This window comes from Pseudophryne corroboree, chromosome 2, assembly GCF_028390025.1.
Source record: "Pseudophryne corroboree isolate aPseCor3 chromosome 2, aPseCor3.hap2, whole genome shotgun sequence".
Taxonomy (NCBI): domain Eukaryota; kingdom Metazoa; phylum Chordata; class Amphibia; order Anura; family Myobatrachidae; genus Pseudophryne; species Pseudophryne corroboree.
The window spans coordinates 791,018,598-791,041,436 of record NC_086445.1 but is presented as its reverse complement, the minus strand read 5'-3'; the positions used below and the strand labels follow the sequence as shown (position 1 = coordinate 791,041,436).

The window sequence follows — 22,839 nt, the reverse complement described above, 5'->3', positions numbered from 1 at the left end:
AATGCAGGGAGTATTCCCCTCTATGTGCCTGCAGCAGGACTTGTCATCCCCAGCCCAGTTCACTCCATGAGTGCAGCACACACAGCAGCACCAGCGTATGTTCTGTGTTGAACTGGGGGGTAAGGCTGCTGCAGTATCAGGTCTTGACACACCAATTTTTTGTGACTCGAATCATTCGAACATCTACAAAATCTTAGTCAATGTGTCGAGACATTCACTCAGTAGCCATCTCTAGAGTACTGATAGCAGCAATGCAAGATGGAGTGCAGCTGCAGGAGTTTAGTAAGTACTAGCTGGTTGCAAAGATAGGTTAGAACTAGAGATGTGCACTTGAAATTTTTCGGGTTTTGTGTTTTGGTTTTGGGTTCGGTTCCGCGGCCGTGTTTTGGGTTCGACCGCGTTTTGGCAAAACCTCACCGAATTTTTTTTGTCGGATTCGGGTGTGTTTTGGATTCGGTTGTTTTTTTCAAAAAACACTAAAAAACAGCTTAAATCATAGAATTTGGGGGTCATTTTGATCCCAAAGTATTATTAACCTCAAAAACCATAATTTCCACTCATTTTCAGTCTATTCTGAATACCTCACACCTCACAATATTATTTTTAGTCCTAAAATTTGCACCGAGGTCGCTGGATGACTAAGCTAAGCGACCCTAGTGGCCGACACAAACACCTGGCCCATCTAGGAGTGGCACTGCAGTGTCACGCAGGATGGCCCTTCCAAAAAACACTCCCCAAACAGCACATGACGCAAAGAAAAAAAGAGGCGCAAAGAGGTAGCTGTGTGAGTAAGATAAGCGACCCTAGTGGCCGACACAAACACCGGGCCCATCTAGGAGTGGCACTGCAGTGTCACGCAGGATGGCCCTTCCAAAAAACACTCCCCAAACAGCACATGACGCAAAGAAAAAAAGAGGCGCAATGAGGTAGCTGTGTGAGTAAGATAAGCGACCCTAGTGGCCGACACAAACACCGGGCCCATCTAGGAGTGGCACTGCAGTGTCACGCAGGATGGCCCTTCCAAAAAACACTCCCCAAACAGCACATGACGCAAAGAAAAAAAGAGGCGCAATGAGGTAGCTGTGTGAGTAAGATAAGCGACCCTAGTGGCCGACACAAACACCGGGCCCATCTAGGAGTGGCACTGCAGTGTCACGCAGGATGGCCCTTCCAAAAAACACTCCCCAAACAGCACATGACGCAAAGAAAAAAAGAGGCGCAATGAGGTAGCTGTGTGAGTAAGATAAGCGACCCTAGTGGCCGACACAAACACCGGGCCCATCTAGGAGTGGCACTGCAGTGTCACGCAGGATGGCCCTTCCAAAAAATACTCCCCAAACAGCACATGACGCAAAGAAAAAAAGAGGCGCAATGAGGTAGCTGTGTGAGTAAGATAAGCGACCCTAGTGGCCGACACAAACACCGGGCCCATCTAGGAGTGGCACTGCAGTGTCACGCAGGATGGCCCTTCCAAAAAACACTCCCCAAACAGCACATGACGCAAAGAAAAATTAAAGAAAAAAGAGGTGCAAGATGGAATTGTCCTTGGGCCCTCCCACCCACCCTTATGTTGTATAAACAGGACATGCACACTTTAACCAACCCATCATTTCAGTGACAGGGTCTGCCACACGACTGTGACTGAAATGACGGGTTGGTTTGGACCCCCACCAAAAAAGAAGCAATTAATCTCTCCTTGCACAAACTGGCTCTACAGAGGCAAGATGTCCACCTCATCATCATCCTCCGATATATCACCGTGTACATCCCCCTCCTCACAGATTATCAATTCGTCCCCACTGGAATCCACCATCTCAGCTCCCTGTGTACTTTGTGGAGGCAATTGCTGCTGGTCAATGTCTCCACGGAGGAATTGATTATAATTCATTTTAATGAACATCATCTTCTCCACATTTTCTGGAAGTAACCTCGTACGCCGATTGCTGACAAGGTGAGCGGCGGCACTAAACACTCTTTCGGAGTACACACTTGTGGGAGGGCAACTTAGGTAGAATAAAGCCAGTTTGTGCAAGGGCCTCCAAATTGCCTCTTTTTCCTGCCAGTATAAGTACGGACTGTGTGACGTGCCTACTTGGATGCGGTCACTCATATAATCCTCCACCATTCTTTCAATGGGGAGAGAATCATATGCAGTGACAGTAGACGACATGTCCGTAATCGTTGACAGGTCCTTCAGTCCGGACCAGATGTCAGCATCAGCAGTCGCTCCAGACTGCCCTGCATCACCGCCAGCGGGTGGGCTCGGAATTCTGAGCCTTTTCCTCGCACCCCCAGTTGCGGGAGAATGTGAAGGAGGAGATGTTGACAGGTCGCGTTCCGCTTGACTTGACAATTTTCTCACCAGCAGGTCTTTGAACCCCAGCAGACTTGTGTCTGCCGGAAAGAGAGATCCAAGGTAGGTTTTAAATCTAGGATCGAGCACGGTGGCCAAAATGTAGTGCTCTGATTTCAACAGATTGACCACCCGTGAATCCTTGTTAAGCGAATTAAGGGCTCCATCCACAAGTCCCACATGCCTAGCGGAATCGCTCCGTGTTAGCTCCTCCTTCAATGTCTCCAGCTTCTTCTGCAAAAGCCTGATGAGGGGAATGACCTGACTCAGGCTGGCAGTGTCTGAACTGACTTCACGTGTGGCAAGTTCAAAGGGCAGCAGAACCTTGCACCACGTTGAAATCATTCTCCACTGCGCTTGAGACAGGTGCATTCCACCTCCTATATCATGCTGAATTGTATAGGCTTGAATGGCCTTTTGCTGCTCCTCCAACCTCTGAAGCATATATAGGGTTGAATTCCACCTCGTTACCACTTCTTGCTTCAGATGATGGCAGGGCAGGTTCAGGCGTTTTTGGTGTTGCTCCAGTCTTCTGTACGTGGTGCCTGTACGCCGAAAGTGTCCCGCAATTCTTCTGGCCACCGACAGCATCTCTTGCACGCCCCTGTCGTTTTTTAAAAAATTCTGCACCACCAAATTCAAGGTATGTGCAAAACATGGGACGTGCTGGAATTTGCCCAGATTTAATGCGCACACAATATTGCTGGCGTTGTCCGATGCCACAAATCCACAGGAGAGTCCAATTGGGGTAAGCCATTCCGCGATGATCTTCCTCAGTTGCCGTAAGAGGTTTTCAGCTGTGTGCGTATTCTGGAAACCGGTGATACAAAGCGTAGCCTGCCTAGGAAAGAGTTGGCGTTTGCGAGATGCTGCTACTGGTGCCGCCGCTGCTGTTCTTGCGGCGGGAGTCCATACATCTACCCAGTGGGCTGTCACAGTCATATAGTCCTGACCCTGCCCTGCTCCACTTGTCCACATGTCCGTGGTTAAGTGGACATTGGGTACAGCTGCATTTTTTAGGACACTGGTGACTCTTTTTCTGAGGTCTGTGTACATTTTCGGTATCGCCTGCCTAGAGAAATGGAACCTAGATGGTATTTGGTACCGGGGACACAGTACCTCCAACAAGTCTCTAGTTGGCTCTGCAGTAATGATGGATACCGGAACCACGTTTCTCACCACCCAGGATGCCAAGGCCTCAGTTATCCGCTTTGCAGCAGGATGACTGCTGTGATATTTCATCTTCCTCGCAAAGGACTGGTGGACAGTCAATTGCTTGGTGGAAGTAGTAAAAGTGGGCTTACGAGTACGACTTCCCCTCTGGGATGACCATCGACTCCCAGCAGCAACAACAGCAGCGCCAGCAGCAGTAGGCGTTACACGCATGGATGCATCGGAGGAATCCCAGGCAGGAGAGGACTCGTCAGAATTGCCAGTGACATGGCCTGCAGGACTATTGGCATTCCTGGGGAAGGAGGAAATTGACACTGAGGGAGTTGGTGGGGTGGTTTGCGTGAGCTTGGTTACAAGAGGAAGGGATTTACTGGTCAGTGGACTGCTTCCGCTGTCGCCCAAAGTTTTTGAACTTGTCACTGACTTATTATGAATGCGCTGCAGGTGACGTATAAGGGAGGATGTTCCGAGGTGGTTAACGTCCTTACCCCTACTTATTACAGCTTGACAAAGGCAACACACGGCTTGACAAATGTTGTCCGCATTTCTGTTGAAATACTTCCACACCGAAGAGCTGATTTTTTTGGTATTTTCACCAGGCATGTCAACGGCCATATTCCTCCCACGGACAACAGGTGTCTCCCCGGGTGCCTGACTTAAACAAACCACCTCACCATCAGAATCCTCCTTGTCAGCACGAGGTGGAAGTGGATCTTGATCTTTCCCTAATTTTGGAACCTCAACATTTTTGTTCTCCATATTTTAATAGGCACAACTAAAAGACACCTCAGGTAAACAATGGAGATGGATGGATACTAGTATACTTATGGATGGACTGCCGAGTGCCGACACAGAGGTAGCTACAGCCGTGGACTACCGTACTGTGTCTGCTGCTAATATAGACTGGATGATAATGAGATGAAATCAATATATATGTATATATAATATCACTAGTACTGCAGCCGGACAGGTATATATATTTATTATGTAATGACTTATGACGGACCTGCTGGACACTGTCAGCTCAGCAGCACCGCAGACTGCTACAGTAAGCTACTATAGTAGTATGTATAAAGAAGAAAAAAAAAAACCACGGGTAGGTGGTATACAATTATGGATGGACTGCCGAGTGCCGACACAGAGGTAGCTACAGCCGTGGACTAACGTACTGTGTCTGCTGATAATATAGACTGGATGATAATGAGATGAAATCAATATATATGTATATATAATATCACTAGTACTGCAGCCGGACAGGTATATATATTTATTATGTAATGACTGATGACGGACCTGCTGGACACTGTCAGCTCAGCAGCACCGCAGACTGCTACAGTAAGCTACTATAGTAGTATGTATAAAGAAGAAAGAAAAAAAAAAAACCACGGGTAGGTGGTATACAATTATGGATGGACTGCCGAGTGCCGACACAGAGGTAGCTACAGCCGTGGACTAACGTACTGTGTCTGCTGATAATATAGACTGGATGATAATGAGATGAAATCAATATATATATATATATATATAATTATATAATATCACTAGTACTGCAGCCGGACAGGTATATATATTTATTATGTATTGACTGATGACGGACCTGCTGGACACTGTCAGCTCAGCAGCACCGCAGACTGCTACAGTAAGCTACTATAGTAGTATGTATAAAGAAGAAAGAAAAAAAAAAAAAACACGGGTAGGTGCTAGGTAGTATACAATATTATATATATATTATATACAATTATATATATATATATATATTAAACTCATAAACTGGTGGTGATTATTAAACTGGTGGTCAGGTCACTGGTCACACTATCAGCAACTTGCAAGTAGTACTCCTGAGTCCTAAGCAGACAATCACAATATATATTATACTGGTGGTCAGTGTGGTCACAAACAATGGCAGTGTGGCACTCTGGCAGCAAAAGTGTGCACTGTACGTTATATGTACTCCTGAGTCCTGAGTCCTGCTCTCAGACTCTAACTGCTCCCCACTGTCAGTGTCTCCCCCACAAGTCAGATAATACAGTCACACTATCTCTATCACTTCAGCAAGTACTAGTAGTAGTAGTACTCCTCCTAATGCTCCCCAAAATTACTACTGTGTCTCTCTCTGTCTCACTCTCTTCTCGAATCTCTATAAACGGAGAGGACGCCAGCCACGTCCTCTCCCTATGAATCTCAATGCACGTGTGAAAATGGCGGCGACGCGCGGCTCCTTATATAGAATCCGAGTCTCGCGATAGAATCCGAGCCTCGCGAGAATCCGACAGCGTGATGATGACGTTCGGGTGCGCTCGGGTTAACCGAGCAAGGCGGGAAGATCCGAGTCGCTCGGACCCGTGTAAAAAAACCTGAAGTTCGGGCGGGTTCGGATTCCGAGGAACCGAACCCGCTCATCTCTAGTTAGAACCTGTAAATCACTGGATGATTGGTAGAGGGGATGTCATCTGATCTGTGGAAATATGGCAGCACCCAATGCAGGAAGATGGCGGGAAGGCATTGGAGTATCCGCATGGTGACTTGGGGTGTTGCTGCCGACACAGGGACAGATAGGATTGTGGCCAGGATGCTGCTCATATGCATGCAACATATAATTTTAATCAGCAAGATCTGCTTGTACGTCCTATTGCATCACATGGTGAATAAAACTAATTTTCCTGGGGAAAATGTTCAAAAATGACAAGGTTTTTTTTTGTTTGATTTTAAGGTTAGGAATGGATAGATTTTTAGAAAAAATGCACAATAAAACATGGAGTGCAGCTACACAATGTGCAAAAGAGTGCACATCCCATATACACTCATAAGGCAATAATGAAAAATATTTGCACAGAAATCTGACCACTCTCCAAGTAACAAATTCAATTTATATTCAGAACACCAATCTTCCTAATGAAACACCAGTGTGTATCACTCAGTAGTAGGATATTCACAATAATCACCATATAAAGTATGGAGTCCTCCACTGGCGGATGCTGCCTATGGGCTGCAGCCTGCTCCACCAGGTAAAATCCGACAGCGTCAGTGAAGCCGGATGCAGTCCGTAAGACTGCACTGGATTCACTGTAACTGGCAGTGACTTCCTATTGGAAGTCCTACCTGCCAGTAGAGATGTGCACCGGAAATTTTTCGGGTTTTGTGTTTTGGTTTTGGGTTCGGTTCCGCGGCCGTGTTTTGGGTTCGAACACGTTTTGGCAAAACCTCACCGAATTTTTTTTGTCGGATTCGGGTGTGTTTTGGATTCGGGTGTTTTTTTCAAAAAACCCTAAAAAACAGCTTAAATCATAGAATTTGGGGGTCATTTTGATCCCAAAGTATTATTAACCTCAATAACCATAATTTCCACTCATTTTCAGTCTATTTTGAACACCTCACAATATTATTTTTAGTCCTAAAATTTGCACCGAGGTCGCTGGATGGCTAAGCTAAGCGACCCAAGTGGCCGACACAAACACCTGGCCCATCTAGGAGTGGCACTGCAGTGTCACGCAGGATGGCCCTTCCAAAAAATACTCCCCAAACAGCACATGACGCAAAGAAGAAAAAAAAGAGGCGCAATGAGGTAGCTGTGTGAGTAAGCTAAGCGACCCTAGTGGCCGACACAAACACCTGGCCCATCTAGGAGTGGCACTGCAGTGTCACGCAGGATGGCCCTTCCAAAAAACACTCCCCAAACAGCACATGCCGCAAAGAAGAAAAAAAAGAGGCGCAATGAGGTAGCTGTGAGACTAAGCTCAGCGACCCAAGTGGCCGACACAAACACCTGGCCCATCTAGGAGTGGCACTGCAGTGTCACGCAGGATGGCCCTTCCAAAAAACACTCCCCAAACAGCACATGACGCAAAGAAGAAAAAAAAGAGGCGCAATGAGGTAGCTGTGTGACTAAGCTCAGCGACCCAAGTGGCCGACACAAACACCTGGCCCATCTAGGAGTGGCACTGCAGTGTCACGCAGGATGGCCCTTCCAAAAAATACTCCCCAAACAGCACATGACGCAAAGAAGAAAAAAAAGAGGCGCAATGAGGTAGCTGTGTGAGTAAGCTAAGCGACCCAAGTGGCCGACACAAACACCTGGCCCATCTAGGAGTGGCACTGCAGTGTCACGCAGGATGGCCCTTCCAAAAAACACTCCCCAAACAGCACATGACGCAAAGAAAAATTAAAGAAAAAAGAGGTGCAAGATGGAATTGTCCTTGGGCCCTCCCACCCACCCTTATGTTGTATAAACAGGACATGCACACTTTAACCAACCCATCATTTCAGTGACAGGGTCTGCCACACGACTGTGACTGAAATGACGGGTTGGTTTGGACCCCCACCAAAAAAGAAGCAATTAATCTCTCCTTGCACAAACTGGCTCTACAGAAGCAAGATGTCCACCTCATCATCATCCTCCGATTCATCACCGTGTACATCCCCCTCCTCACAGATTATCAATTCGTCCCCACTGGAATCCACCATCTCAGCTCCCTGTGTACTTTGTGGAGGCAATTGCTGCTGGTCAATGTCTCCACGGAGGAATTGATTATAATTCATTTTAATGAACATCATCTTCTCCACATTTTCTGGAAGTAACCTCGTACGCCGATTGCTGACAAGGTGAGCGGCGGCACTAAACACTCTTTCGGAGTACACACTTGTGGGAGGGCAACTTAGGTAGAATAAAGCCAGTTTCTGCAAGGGCCTCCAAATTGCCTCTTTTTCCTGCCAGTATACGTACGGACTGTCTGACGTGCCTACTTGGATGCGGTCACTCATATAATCCTCCACCATTCTTTCAATGGTGAGAGAATCATATGCAGTGACAGTAGACGACATGTCCGTAATCGTTGGCAGGTCCTTCAGTCCGGACCAGATGTCAGCATCAGCAGTCGCTCCAGACTGCCCTGCATCACCGCCAGCGGGTGGGCTCGGAATTCTGAGCCTTGTCCTCGCACCCCCAATTGCGGGAGAATGTGAAGGAGGAGCTGTTGACCGATCAAGTTCCACTTGACTTGATAATTTTCCCACCAGCAGGTCTTTGAACCCCTGCAGACTTGTGTCTGCCGGAAAGAGAGATCCAACGTAGGTTTTAAATCTAGGATCGAGCACGGTGGCCAAAATGTAGTGCTCTGATTTCAACAGATTGACCACCCGTGAATCCTGGTTAAGCGAATGAAGGGCTCCATCCACAAGTCCCACATGCCTAGCGGAATCGCTCTTTCTTAGCTCCTCCTTCAATGTCTCCAGCCTCTTCTGCAAAAGCCTGATGAGGGGAATGACCTGACTCAGGCTGGCAGTGTCTGAACTGACTTCACGTGTGGCAAGTTCAAAAGGTTGCAGAACCTTGCACAACGTTGAAATCATTCTCCACTGCGCTTGAGACAGGTGCATTCCACCTCCTTTGCCTATATCGTGGCCAGATGTATAGGCTTGAATGGCCTTTTGCTGCTCCTCCAACCTCTGAAGCATATAGAGGGTTGAATTCCACCTCGTTACCACCTCTTGCTTCAGATGATGGCAGGGCAGGTTCAGGCGTTTTTGGTGTTGCTCCAGTCTTCTGTACGTGGTGCCTGTACGCCGAAAGTGTCCCGCAATTCTTCTGGCCACCGACAGCATCTCTTGCACGCCCCTCTCGTTTTTTAAATAATTCTGCACCACCAAATTCAAGGTATGTGCAAAACATGGGACGTGCTGGAATTTGCCCAGATATAATGCACGCACAATATTGCTGGCGTTGTCCGATGCCACAAATCCACAGGAGAGTCCAATTGGGGTAAGCCATTCTGCGATGATATTCCTCAGTTGCCGTAAGAGGTTTTCAGCTGTGTGCGTATTCTGGAAAGCGGTGATACAAAGCGTAGCCTGCCTAGGAAAGAGTTGGCGTTTGTGAGATGCTGCTACTGGTGCCGCCGCTGCTGTTCTTGCGGCGGGAGTCAATACATCTACCCAGTGGGCTGTCACAGTCATATAGTCCTGAGTCTGCCCTGCTCCACTTGTCCACATGTCCGTGGTTAAGTGGACATTGGGTACAACTGCATTTTTTAGGACACTGGTGAGTCTTTTTTGAGGTTTGTGTACATTTTCGGTATCGCCTGCCTAGAGAAATGGAACCTAGATGGTATTTGGTACCGGGGACACAGTACCTCAAACAAGTCTCTAGTTGGCTCTGCAGTAATGATGGATACCGGAACCACGTTTCTCACCACCCAGGATGCCAAGGCCTCAGTTATCCGCTTTGCAGCAGGATGACTGCTGTGATATTTCATCTTCCTCGCAAAGGACTGTTGGACAGTCAATTGCTTGGTGGAAGTAGTAAAAGTGGTCTTACGACTTCCCCTCTGGGATGACCATCGACTCCCAGCAGCAACAACAGCAGCGCCAGCAGCAGTAGGCGTTACACTCAAGCATGCATCGGAGGAATCCCAGGCAGGAGAGGACTCGTCAGAATTGCCAGTGACATGGCCTGCAGGACTATTGGCATTCCTGGGGAAGGAGGAAATTGACACTGAGGGAGTTGGTGGGGTGGTTTGCGTGAGCTTGGTTACAAGAGGAAGGGATTTACTGGTCAGTGGACTGCTTCCGCTGTCGCCCAAAGTTTTTGAACTTGTCACTGACTTATGATGAATGCGCTGCAGGTGACGTATAAGGGAGGATGTTCCGAGGTGGTTAACGTCCTTACCCCTACTTATTACAGCTTGACAAAGGCAACACACGGCTTGACACCTGTTGTCCGCATTTCTGTTGAAATACTTCCACACCGAAGAGCTGATTTATTTGGTATTTTCACCAGGCATGTCAATGGCCATATTCCTCCCACGGACAACAGGTGTCTCCCTGGGTGCCTGACTTAAACAAACCACCTCACCATCAGAATCCTCCTTGTCAATTTCCTCCCCAGCGCCAGCAACACCCATATCCTCCTCATCCTGGTGTACTTCAACACTGACATCTTAAATCTGACTATCAGGAACTGGACTGCGGGTGCTCCTTCCAGCACTTGCAGGGGGCGTGCAAATGGTGGAAGGCGCATGCTCTTCACGTCCAGTGTTGGGAAGGTCAGGCATCGCAACCGACACAATTAGACTCTCCTTGTGGATTTGTGATTTCGAAGAATGCTCAGTTCTTTGCTGTGCTTTTGCCAGCTTAAGTCTTTTCATTTTTCTAGCGAGAGGCTGAGTGCTTCCATCCTCATGTGAAGCTGAACCACTAGCCATGAACATAGGCCAGGGCCTCAGCCGTTCCTTGCCACTCCGTGTGGTAAATGGCATATTGGCAAGTTTACGCTTCTCCTCCGACGATTTTATTTTAGATTTTTGAGTCCTTTTTTTACTGATATTTTGTGTTTTGGATTTTACATGCTCTGTACTATGACATTGGGCATCGGCCTTGGCAGACGACGTTGATGGAATTTCATCGTCTCGGCCATGACTAGTGGCAGCAGCTTCAGCACGAGGTGGAAGTGGATCTTGATCTTTCCCTATTTTTGGAAACTCAACATTTTTGTTCTCCATATTTTAATAGGCACAACTAAAAGGCACCTCAGGTAAACAATGGAGATGGATGGATACTAGTATACTTATGGATGACGAGTGACTGACGACACAGAGGTAGCTACAGCCGTGGACTACCGTACTGCGTCTGCTAGTATAGAGATGATAATGATATAAAAAATATATATATATCACTACTGCAGGTATATATAATATATAATGACGGACCTGCTGGACGCTGTCAGCAGACTGCTGAACTACTAGTATGAAGAAGATAGAAAAAAAAAACCCCCACCACAGGTAGGTATACAATTATGGACGAGCACTGACGACACAGAGGTAGCCACAGCCGTGGACTACCGTACTGCGTCTGCTAGTATAGAGATGATAATGATATAAAAAATATATATATATCACTACTGCAGGTATATATAATATATAATGACGGACCTGCTGGACGCTGTCAGCAGACTGCTGAACTACTAGTATGAAGAAGATAGAAAAAGAAAAACCCCACCACAGGTAGGTATACAATTATGGACGAGCACTGACTACACAGAGGTAGCCACAGCCGTGGACTACCGTACTGCGTCTGCTAATATAGAGATGATAATGATATAAAAAATATATATATATCACTACTGCAGGTATATATAATATATAATGACGGACCTGCTGGACGCTGTCAGCAGACTGCTGAACTACTAGTATGAAGAAGATAGAAAAAAAAACCCACCACAGGTAGGTATACAATTATGGACGAGCACTGACGACACAGAGGTAGCCACAGCCGTGGACTACCGTACTGCGTCTGCTAGTATAGAGATGATAATGATATAAAAAATATATATATATCACTACTGCAGGTATATATAATATATAATGACGGACCTGCTGGACGCTGTCAGCAGACTGCTGAACTACTAGTATGAAGAAGATAGAAAAAAAAAACCCCACCACAGGTAGGTATACAATTATGGACGAGCACTGACTATACAGAGGTAGCCACAGCCGTGGACTACCGTACTGCGTCTGCTAATATAGAGATGATAATGATATAAAAAATATATATATATCACTACTGCAGGTATATATAATATATAATGACGGACCTGCTGGACGCTGTCAGCAGACTGCTGAACTACTAGTATGAAGAAGATAGAAAAAAAAAAACCCACCACAGGTAGGTATACAATTATGGATGAGCACTGACGACACAGAGGTAGCCACAGCCGTGGACTACCGTACTGCGTCTGCTAGTATAGAGATGATAATGATATAAAAAATATATATATATCACTACTGCAGGTATATATAATATATAATGACGGACCTGCTGGACGCTGTCAGCAGACTGCTGAACTACTAGTATGAAGAAGATAGAAAAAAAAAACCCCACCACAGGTAGGTATACAATTATGGACGAGCACTGACTACACAGAGGTAGCCACAGCCGTGGACTACCGTACTGCGTCTGTTAATATAGAGATGATAATGATATAAAAAATATATATATATATCACTACTGCAGGTATATATAATATATAATGACGGACCTGCTGGACGCTGTCAGCAGACTGCTGAACTACTAGTATGAAGAAGATAGAAAAAAAAAACCCCACCACAGGTAGGTATACAATTATGGACGAGCACTGACTACACAGAGGTAGCCACAGCCGTGGACTACCGTACTGCGTCTGCTAGTATAGAGATGATAATGATATAAAAAATATATATATATCACTACTGCAGGTATATATAATATATAATGACGGACCTGCTGGACGCTGTCAGCAGACTGCTGAACTACTAGTATGAAGAAGATAGAAAAAAAAACCCCACCACAGGTAGGTATACAATTATGGACGAGCACTGACGACACAGAGGTAGCCACAGCTGTGGACTACCGTACTGCGTCTGCTAGTATAGAGATGATAATGATATAAAATATATATATATATCACTACTGCAGGTATATATAATATATAATGACGGACCTGCTGGACGCTGTCAGCAGACTGCTGAACTACTAGTATGAAGAAGATAGAAAAAAAAAAACCCCACCACAGGTAGGTATACAATTATGGACGAGCACTGACGACACAGAGGTAGCCACAGCCGTGGACTACCGTACTGCGTCTGGTAGTATAGAGATGATAATGATATAAAAAATATATATATATCACTACTGCAGGTATATATAATATATAATGACGGACCTGCTGGACGCTGTCAGCAGACTGCTGAACTACTAGTATGAAGAAGATAGAAAAAAAAAACCCCACCACAGGTAGGTATACAATTATGGACGAGCACTGACGACACAGAGGTAGCCACAGCCGTGGACTACCGTACTGCGTCTGCTAATATAGAGATGATAATGATATAAAATATATATATATATATCACTACTGCAGGTATATATAATATATAATGACGGACCTGCTGGACGCTGTCAGCAGACTGCTGAACTACTAGTATGAAGAAGATAGAAAAAAAAAACACCCACCACAGGTAGGTATACAATTATGGACGAGCACTGACGACACAGAGGTAGCTACAGCCGTGGACTACCGTACTGCGTCTGCTAATATAGAGATGATAAAGATGATAGAGATGAACAAAAAAAATATAACACTACTGCAGGTATATATTTATATAATATAATGAATGACGGACCTGCTGGACACTGTCAGCAGAATGCGTTTATAGAATAAATAAAAAAAACACCACAGGAGTGTTTGTTTAACTTTTTCAGGCAGGCAATATACTGGTGGTCAGTGGTCACACTGGCAGCAAAAGTGTGCACTGTACTCCTGCTATAACTGCTCCCCAGTCTCCCCCACAATTAAGCTGTGTGAGCAGCACTGGCAGTGAGCACTCAGCACTGTCAGATATAATACATACATAGATGATATATTATCATTATCATATTATCATGCAGCACACTGAGGCTGAGCACAGATATGGTATGTGACTGTGTATCGTTTTTTTTTCAGGCAGAGAACCGATTAAAATTAAACTGGTGGTCACACTATCAGCAAAACTCTGCTGCACTGTACTGAGTACTCATCCTAATGCTCCCCAAATTAGTAAATCAACTCAAGTGTCTCTGACTCTCTAATCTAATCTAAACGGAGAGGACGCCAGCCATGTCCTCTCCCTATCAATCTCAATGCACGTGTGAAAATGGCGGCGACGCACGGCTCCTTATATAGAATCCGAGTCTCGCGAGAATACGACAGCGGGATGATGACGTTCGGGCGCGCTCGGGTTAACCGAGCAAGGCGGGAGGATCCGAGTCTGCTCGGACCCGTGCAAAAAAGGCTGAAGTTCGGGGGGGTTCGGATTCCGAGGAACCGAACCCGCTCATCTCTACCTGCCAGTCACCTGCAGGATAGGCAGTCCCATTGTGAGGTGTATTCTCCCCCTGGGACTGCCAGACCAGGATGCGATAAGCAGAGAGCTGGCTTCCTATTGGATGCCACTTGCTACCTCATCTTCAGCCCTACCCGGCTTCTATGAGCTACAGTTGATGCAGCCCAATGAAGCCGGGGGTGTGCGCATGCGCACATAAGCCACGCTTGTGCAGGTCCCGGTGCCTGCCAGATCCATTGCCTTGGGTTGGTGGTCCAGGATCCAAACAATGATTTATGATCAATACAATAGGCAAAACAAGTGCAGGTGGCTGACAAACATTAATATGTGGACAATTAGAACCACAGCTATGTCCACAACCACGTAACTGACCCTAGGGATGGCATATAAACACAATTTACTTAATTTAATATATTTTTTTAATTTATCAATAAGAAACTTTTGGACTAGGGGTGCCTTGAAAAAATTCTGATACTCTAGGGCGCTGTGATTCAAGAAAGTTTGGGAACCACTGTTCTATTCTTCTTGCACTCTCCCGGGGCCTACTAGTTTATGTATGACTCCTGCGCTTGGGGTTGGACTTCTATGCTATCTTATCTAATGCAGAGTTTAGTCCAGAGGTTCTCATACACTGTCCTCAAGGCTCCCCAGTGGTTCTCATTTTATGTTGTTCCGTGCTTGGCCATATGTGACTTAATTAGCACCTCAGTCAATTTGATTTAACCATCTGTGCTAAGCCATGGATATACCTAAAACCAGCACCGTTGGGGTGCCTTGAGGAACATGTTTGAGAACCTCTGGTTTAGTCTGTACTTTAATATACTGTAATGCCATCAGTGACATGTGGAGGGGTAAGGCAGGTGAGGCAGAGCCTTTCCTGTCATACTAACATTTGCGCCAGAGTTCTGACTGTATAAAATATATGAAAAATACAAAGAATATGTTTGAAATATCTTCTTTGTATTATTCTAATCATTTTATAGCCAAAACTCTGGAGTATAAAAGTCTATGGCAGGCATTGTTGCAAATATGGCGGTACTGCGTACCGGTAAGAAATTGTCAGCCAGTGCGCAGTACTGCCGACCGACCCCATGCTTGAAGCTACTGCTGTGCTTTCTTTGATGCTGGGAAGGAGAGGGCAGTGTCTCTCAAATGAGGTGCCGGTTCGAGAGCCAATCAGAGCTCGTGGACCGGCAGCCAATCAGGAGCCATAGCTGCTGGTCTGCGAGCTCTCATTGGCTCACAAACCGGTGCCTCATTTGAGAGACATGCCGCGGCCGGAGAGTAGACTGGATGATCACTGAGGGAGGGACACAGGAGAGACACGCTGCCCTCTACTTCCCGGCATCAAAGACATCACAGTAGTGGGGAGCAGGGGTGGGTAAGGTTGGGGAGGAGAGGAATCATGTGTACCTGGCACTATGGGGGCATATCTGGCACTGTGGGGAATATGTGTATCTGGCACTGTGGGGGCATATCTGGCACTATGGGGGCATCTCTGGCACTATGGGTGCATATGTGTATCTGGCACTGTGGATACAGGGGGTAATTCAGATCTATGCTGCTGTGCATTTTCGCACAGCGAGTGATCAGGTCCAAACTGCGCATGTGTATGCACCGCAATGCGCAGGCGCATCGGACAGTTACAACGGGCATCATCGGTCAGCAACGGGATGGTGCAGCAGATCCATTTGCACGGGCGTACGCAAGGTGATTTACAGGGAGTGGCCGGAAAAACGCAGGCGTCTCGAAGCATTTTGAGGGATGGTATCTGACGTCAGCTCCGACCCCGATCAGCAGGATTCAATCGCACTGGAATAGTAAGTCCTGGGCTGTGCAGAGACTGCACAAACTGATTTTTAGCAGCTTTGCTTACACAGAGGAACGCACACTTGCACAGCAAAAATACACTCCCCCTGTAGGCAGCAACTATCTGATTGCAGGACAGCAAAAAATGCAGCCCAACGATCAGATCTGAATTACCCCCAAAGTACAGTGGCTTGGGACTGCTAGAGACATCTGGTCAGTGGTTAATCCAGCAAACGAATAACTACGACTTGATTTTTTTAAATTAACTCTGTGAACCCCAAACATTATTTTTTGTACATTATTTGTACAGTAGTTTTGGTTGAAGGATTTGGTTTTTATCAGGAAAGGAAAAATGACACAACAGTATTGCTCATCCTCTTCTTTGTACTAACGAAAACATTATTATCCGGCTTAGCTCCACTTAAAATGTTGGATATCACATTGTAAATTGTAATTGTGTTGAATATTTGGAGTTATTACTCCTATTATAAAACATAGCAGTTGAATAAATGAAACTGAGGGGGAAAAAATTGCAGTTTTTAGTACTGGGAAAATAAAATTAAAATTTTTGCTTTAAATAATGTATTACCACCCTAATTTATATTAAACTCAATATATATGCAGTTCAAATGACAGTACTATTGTTTTTCATTCCTTAGAACCTATATCTAATGGAACAGAATGTGCAGGAATTGATGTACTTGCAGTGGATATTAGTCACAGTATACAATTGCTTAGCAACGGAAAGCAGAACCAGAATTCCCACAGAGTGAAAGCCTGATTTTCATGCAGACCACGCCAAATGCATAAAAATTCTATTGAGGAATCCCCAAGATTGTATGCCTTATACTAGAAACAATTATGGAAAATGATTCATCAGTCATTGCTACTGACCTGAATGGTGAGATAATCAGCTAGAATCTGAATCGGATGGTAGTCGTCAGACAAGCCATTCACTATGGGAATAGTTGCTTCATTTGCCAATAACTCCAGGTCTGACTGGTGATAAACTCGTGCTAGAACAGCATCTGTCATTCCAGACAGCACCCTAACAGCAAGATGACAAAATAAATGTAAGATCAAAAAGCAAAACATGTATTATGTGTCAATTGCAACAGTTAGGGGAAGATGTATTATAGTGGCACTTATCATACCGCTATAGATATTCCTGCTTTGCCTCTTATCTTATTGAGGGGAAGCAGTAGGCAATAATTCCAGGCTGTATTAACATCTCAGCCACTGGAGCATAGGTGTGCGCAGCGTATTTTATTAGGGTACGCACCGATGGAAGGGCATGTCTAGCACCACCTTTTGGGCGTGTCCAGCTCCATCCCCTCCCCATTTATATAATATTTATATCTTCATACAAATATGTATAGGTCCCATAATATGTCCTCACTAATTCATAAGCCCTTACTGTAGTTCAAGCAGTAGCGGATTTACTGCTATGCGGCCAAATTGGTCGCTTAGGACCTGGCGGGTCCCAGGGGCCTGCCAACAGGGTTAATCTGTGAGAGGGCACTGTTACTGGTGCCATACAGTCCGGGCTATCGGGAGCTGTAGTTTATTTTAAATTTTAATGAACAGTGTAATGTGGAGCAGTGACGGACTGTCCGGCGATATCTGCTGCCCCAGCGGCCTCCTGCCCATTCCCGGGACCTCCTGTCCTGCCTCCCAATCCCGGTGACTACTGTGACACTGGTGGGCGGTGGTGCTCCAGGTGGCTCACTTGGCAGCCAGCTTCCGCTACCGGCTCCAGATTACAAGGGCAGGGGTAAGGGGCACAACTACTGTGAGCATTAAGTGTTTAAGGGGCATAACTACAGTGGGCATTTTGAGTACAAGTGCACAACTATAGTGGGCATTGTGTGTATAAGCGGCACAACTACATTGAGCATTATGTGTGTAAGGTTCATAACTACTGTGGGCATTATGTGTATAAGGAGCATAACTAAAGTGGGCATTATGTGTGTAAGTGGCATAATTACTGTGGGCATTATGTGTATAAATGGTACAACTACAGAGGGCATTATGTGTGTAATTGGTGTAACTACATTGGGCATTATGTGTGTAAGGAGCATAAGTACTGTGATGTGTAAATACCAAATTGCTTTCTAACAAATATTTAAAATGCCCGCTCTAATATATACTGTAGACGCCAGGCGCATCTTATTACCATATACGATAAAAGTGCGCTGTAACACTGCATCCCATAAGAGAAAACAATACACCCACACATTATCTGAGTTCCAAAGCTCATTGATGTATATATGTTATTAAAAGGATATGTATTCAATATATCACAATGTACAGTATATATATAGTTGCATGGTTACAATTTATACAGTAAGCAGTTAATACAAACTAAATCAAATACATACAGATACAGGCCAGCAAATACATCACCATCATATTTTTCATATAAAGTCTTCCCTCCATCTCTCACTCTCTCTCTCTGTGTAAAATCATGTAGGCACTGGTCTGGCAGCACCTCCATCATCGTCTGGGACTAAAACAGCAACTAACTCTCCTTGTCCTAAAAACTGCCTATATCACTCAGTGGGAGTTTTCAGTCTGTTGATTTCAGTCTCCTTCTATTGGTCCAGAGGCCAGACCTCTCAAGAACTCAACGGCTCATTGGTCAGAGTGAGGGCTTTTGTCCTGTGTTGCTGGCACATGTGTCTGCCCCCAGGACCATGCTGTGGAACTAGTTTCAAGTCTTCAAAAGATCTTTTGTTCACTTTAGAATTTTGGCTCATATTCCTTCATTTAATCATATCTACTTGTTGCAATGAGCTACAACTTAATAACAAGTATCCAATTGATATACACATTAATCTGGTTGCTTTAATACCAAATATGACATGTCTATCTTGCTCTGCTCCAATAATACACATACATGACGTTACTCCATTTTATAATTTTAAATCATTATGATGTCTAGCGTTGATATTATTATAATTATGTGCTGTATGAAATATGTGTCGAATCCATCTCTGTGGCATGTCCGTGTAAATGCGTATCTTACCATATATTGCTGTGCTCGCTGCGCGTATTTGCAAGCATACCGACTCATAATGTGTGGAGTCTGTATGTTCTCTCTATGTAATATTTTTGACTTCGACAGTCCACCCTTTGGCATCGACAGTTCACCCTTTGGCAGTAAACAATAACTGCCATCAATTATTAACATAAGAAAAAAATATTTCAGACAATAATCGGTGACCTAGACACAAGTATGTATTCATTTCGCAAATCAGATGTTTGACCATATTTGGGGAAGGCAAGGAGGAGGACGAGACATCCTCTATATGCACTCGGCGGTCACGGGACCACTGGTTGGGTGTGGGACAACATTCAACCTATAGAGTATGCTGGGACAGTGTTTTGGCCTATAACGTCTGATTTGGACGAACACTTCACACGTACATGTACCTACGTCTTTGTACACTGATGTTCGGATTCGATTGAGGTTCTGCTGGGTAGATGAAGAAGACACAAACAAATCGTGAAAGTGACATATAAAAGTTTCATGATCTACATATTCCTATCATTATCTGAACATTGTTTCCATTTCTGGAACGTATGCTAGGTCTGTTTAATAATTGAACAAGGGTTATAAGTAGTGTCCTTCCTAGATAACATAAACCTTCGGAGTTCGGGGAGAGCCACTCATAAACCTTTCTTCCACATATATTAATGAGCTCTTTATCTGCTATGTGTGAATAGCCATTGTCTGATTGTTCCTGATTACCTCCCAATTTCCTGAAATTGGTGAGATTTAAACATACCAAGGATTTATCTATGGTACTGGTGGATCTTAAGGTTAGGAGGTCTAGTTATATTATACTCTTTGTCCACCAGTCCTCTCCACCTTCCGTGTAATTCAAGTACCTCAGCTAACTCTAAAAAAAAAAAAAAAAATATGGCACTAATTCTGCATCTTTTCGTCTTAGAGGTACCTGTGAGCACATCCAACATTCCGTTTGGTTTAAGTAATCACTCAAGGGATGTCTGTCACCTTATTGCTAGAGACTGACATCTCTGGATGCTCTCATCTTCAAATATGGTGTCACAATAACTACAAAATACAGTATTCCTCAGACAATAGACTATCACGTTACCTTCGAACTCCGTAACTACTAGACCTTTGATTTTCTCTGGCTTTAACAAACTGATCGGCTAATCCTGGGATCCTATAAGGAAATCACTCCTTCCTCCAGAACCAGTTCCAGTCCCACACTCGACTCCTCATAAAAAAACCTTGCAAAAAATGGAATGTCCTGAAAAAAAAATGTTCGTCAGCGGGAAAGAGAGAAAAGAGAAATAGAACAAAACAACTCTTGTCCATAGCAAATCAATTACAATGACTGGTCTTTCTGTGATCCTTTAGCATGCTCAGGTAGTGTTCAACAGTGCCGCCTCTCAGTCTTCACGGAACAGACTCTCTGGTGATACTTTTGCGATCTCACTCCATTTACGAGTTCCTTCCAGACTACCGACTTTCCTGCAATGGGAATCGTGGACCCAAGTCTCTCTCTCGGCTACTTTCACTGGGATAGTGCTGTCAACAAAACTTGGTACAGTCCTTCCCACCTGTCTATTAGGCAACCTGAGCATAAGAACAATCACACAGTCTCTTGGTTCACAATCAAGACAGTTAGTATTTGGCATACCAGCAATCAACAGTTTCAAGTTCTTTTGTCAAGTTCTCAAATACTGGCTCATCTCAATAAGGTACTGTACTGTCACCTCATTGGTGTATTTATGATCATTGTGCGGATCAATCATGACATGAGGTTGCCTTCCAAAAAAACAAAAAGACACAAATACCAAAACAAAAACAAAAAACAAATTTCGAAGAGGGTGATTCGTTAAGTGAAGATCTGGGAGTGGTTCCGATGCTACATAATACTAGTGGCAGTATCTATGATCATAATAGTCCAATTTCAAGCTTTGCTCCTACTTCTAGGGGTACCATTATCAACACACAAATTTCTGCGCAATTTTTCTTTGCGATAAACACAGCAGCATCCGTGGCGGCAGGAAATGCCTCTACCCAGTTTGAGAAAACATCAGTGCACACCAATACATAACAATAATTCCTAAAGGGTGTTAACTGTACGAAGTCGTTGTGTGTTTGCAATGTAGAGTATCATGAGCATAACTCCAAAAAATAAAATAAAATCTCTAGAGGAGAGAAAGAAGAAGAAAATGAAAAAGAAAATGTCAGGTTTGCCATTCATCAACAGACATATCAGTGTCTATACAAAATTTCCCTTCACCAGTATTCTCATCCTTCCTCCACCCTTTGTGCATGACAAGGCACACTGCAGTAATACTGGTGTCATCCTGCTGTTGGGATATACTGGGTTTGGGCAGAAACTCTGAAGGACCTAGGCATGTGGAGTTTGAACTGTAATTGGGTCCATGTATTGTACCACCCTGTGTGAACGCAAAAGATGAAGAGGAAACTGTGGAGAAACAGAATAGAGGTTGGTGAAAAATGAGTTTGTAGAGGTGGAGAAGATTTTATAAAAATTTGACAACTGGATTGGGCACTACAGGGAAGTGATTCTCTACTTGGTCTACTCCCCTTAAAAAAAAAATTCTGTGTTTGTTGTGTCCTGTCCATCCTAAGTTCATAGGGAACCCGGTATCTGTGAGATAATGTCCTCTACATGTGATGGACATGCATCTAGAACAGTGAAATATAACATTAGTCTTTGTGGGTGTCTAACATACTTTGTACTTCCTGAGTGGGAGCACATTATATGTATATCATATCTAACAAAGCTCCTGTTAAGTTAATCAGGGGCCATTTCTGCTAGGAAAAAGAAGCAAAAGTTTAGAGGCCCCATCTTAACCCCAGCAAGTTTTGTCAAAGGGTAATGTTGCATTTATTTTGTTGTTCCCATTAGCCGAATCTGTGTTTTCCATATGGCTTATGATTCCTTACTATATGTCCCTTGGTCTCGTCTATGTGTTTAATAATGTGGCTTGTGTTTTCTGTCTAGGGGATCTATATTGACTATGTGTCCTACTACTCCTACAATCTTTGGCAAAATGCCCTTCCTTCCTACAAGTGTAACATATTATTGACCTTGACTTACCATTAGGGATCTGGGGTTTGGACTGATGGGTCTTTCCTGTGTGTGCCTGTATACTTACCGTCCTCAACCTCTCCTCCTGTTGTTCTCTGCGCCTAGCAATATTCTTGGGATGTTCAATAGCACACTCTCTAAGATTAGCTACTGTGACCCCTTTCCAATTTGGCAAAGGAGTCTGCACCCTGACCCTCAATGCCTTATTGAGCCCGTCCATTAGCACAGAGACAGCCACCTCCCATTTGCCGAATTAGTGTTTACCAGTGATCTTATCCAGATGGAGAGTTTTCTATTACTGCAAAATAAAAAAATAAAAAATTTAACAAGCATCTAGGTCATGCGAAGTATTCATTCAATCCTTCTCATCCCGTATTAAGGGTCTGTACATGGTCCAACAAACATTTCCGAGCTCATCTTGACTAGGGGCATTACTAGGAATGAATACTTATTATATGGTAACTAAAAAAAATACCCGGGGGTTACCCTGTCTCTGTCCACTTTCCTACTGGCAAATACTAATGTGCGGACAGGTTTTTCTCCATTTCTG

At 44.6% G+C, this 22,839-nt stretch overlaps 1 protein-coding gene across 1 annotated transcript in view; it reads right to left on the bottom strand.

The window, feature by feature from the left end:
• OTC (ornithine transcarbamylase) overlaps positions 1–22,839 on the bottom strand; it is a 133,433-nt gene that overhangs the window by 22,836 nt on the left and 87,758 nt on the right. Inside the window, exon 5 of the mRNA XM_063955573.1 lies at positions 17,080–17,233. Coding sequence (XP_063811643.1) covers positions 17,080–17,233 — 154 coding nt within the window. The remainder of the gene's footprint in view (positions 1–17,079; positions 17,234–22,839) is intronic.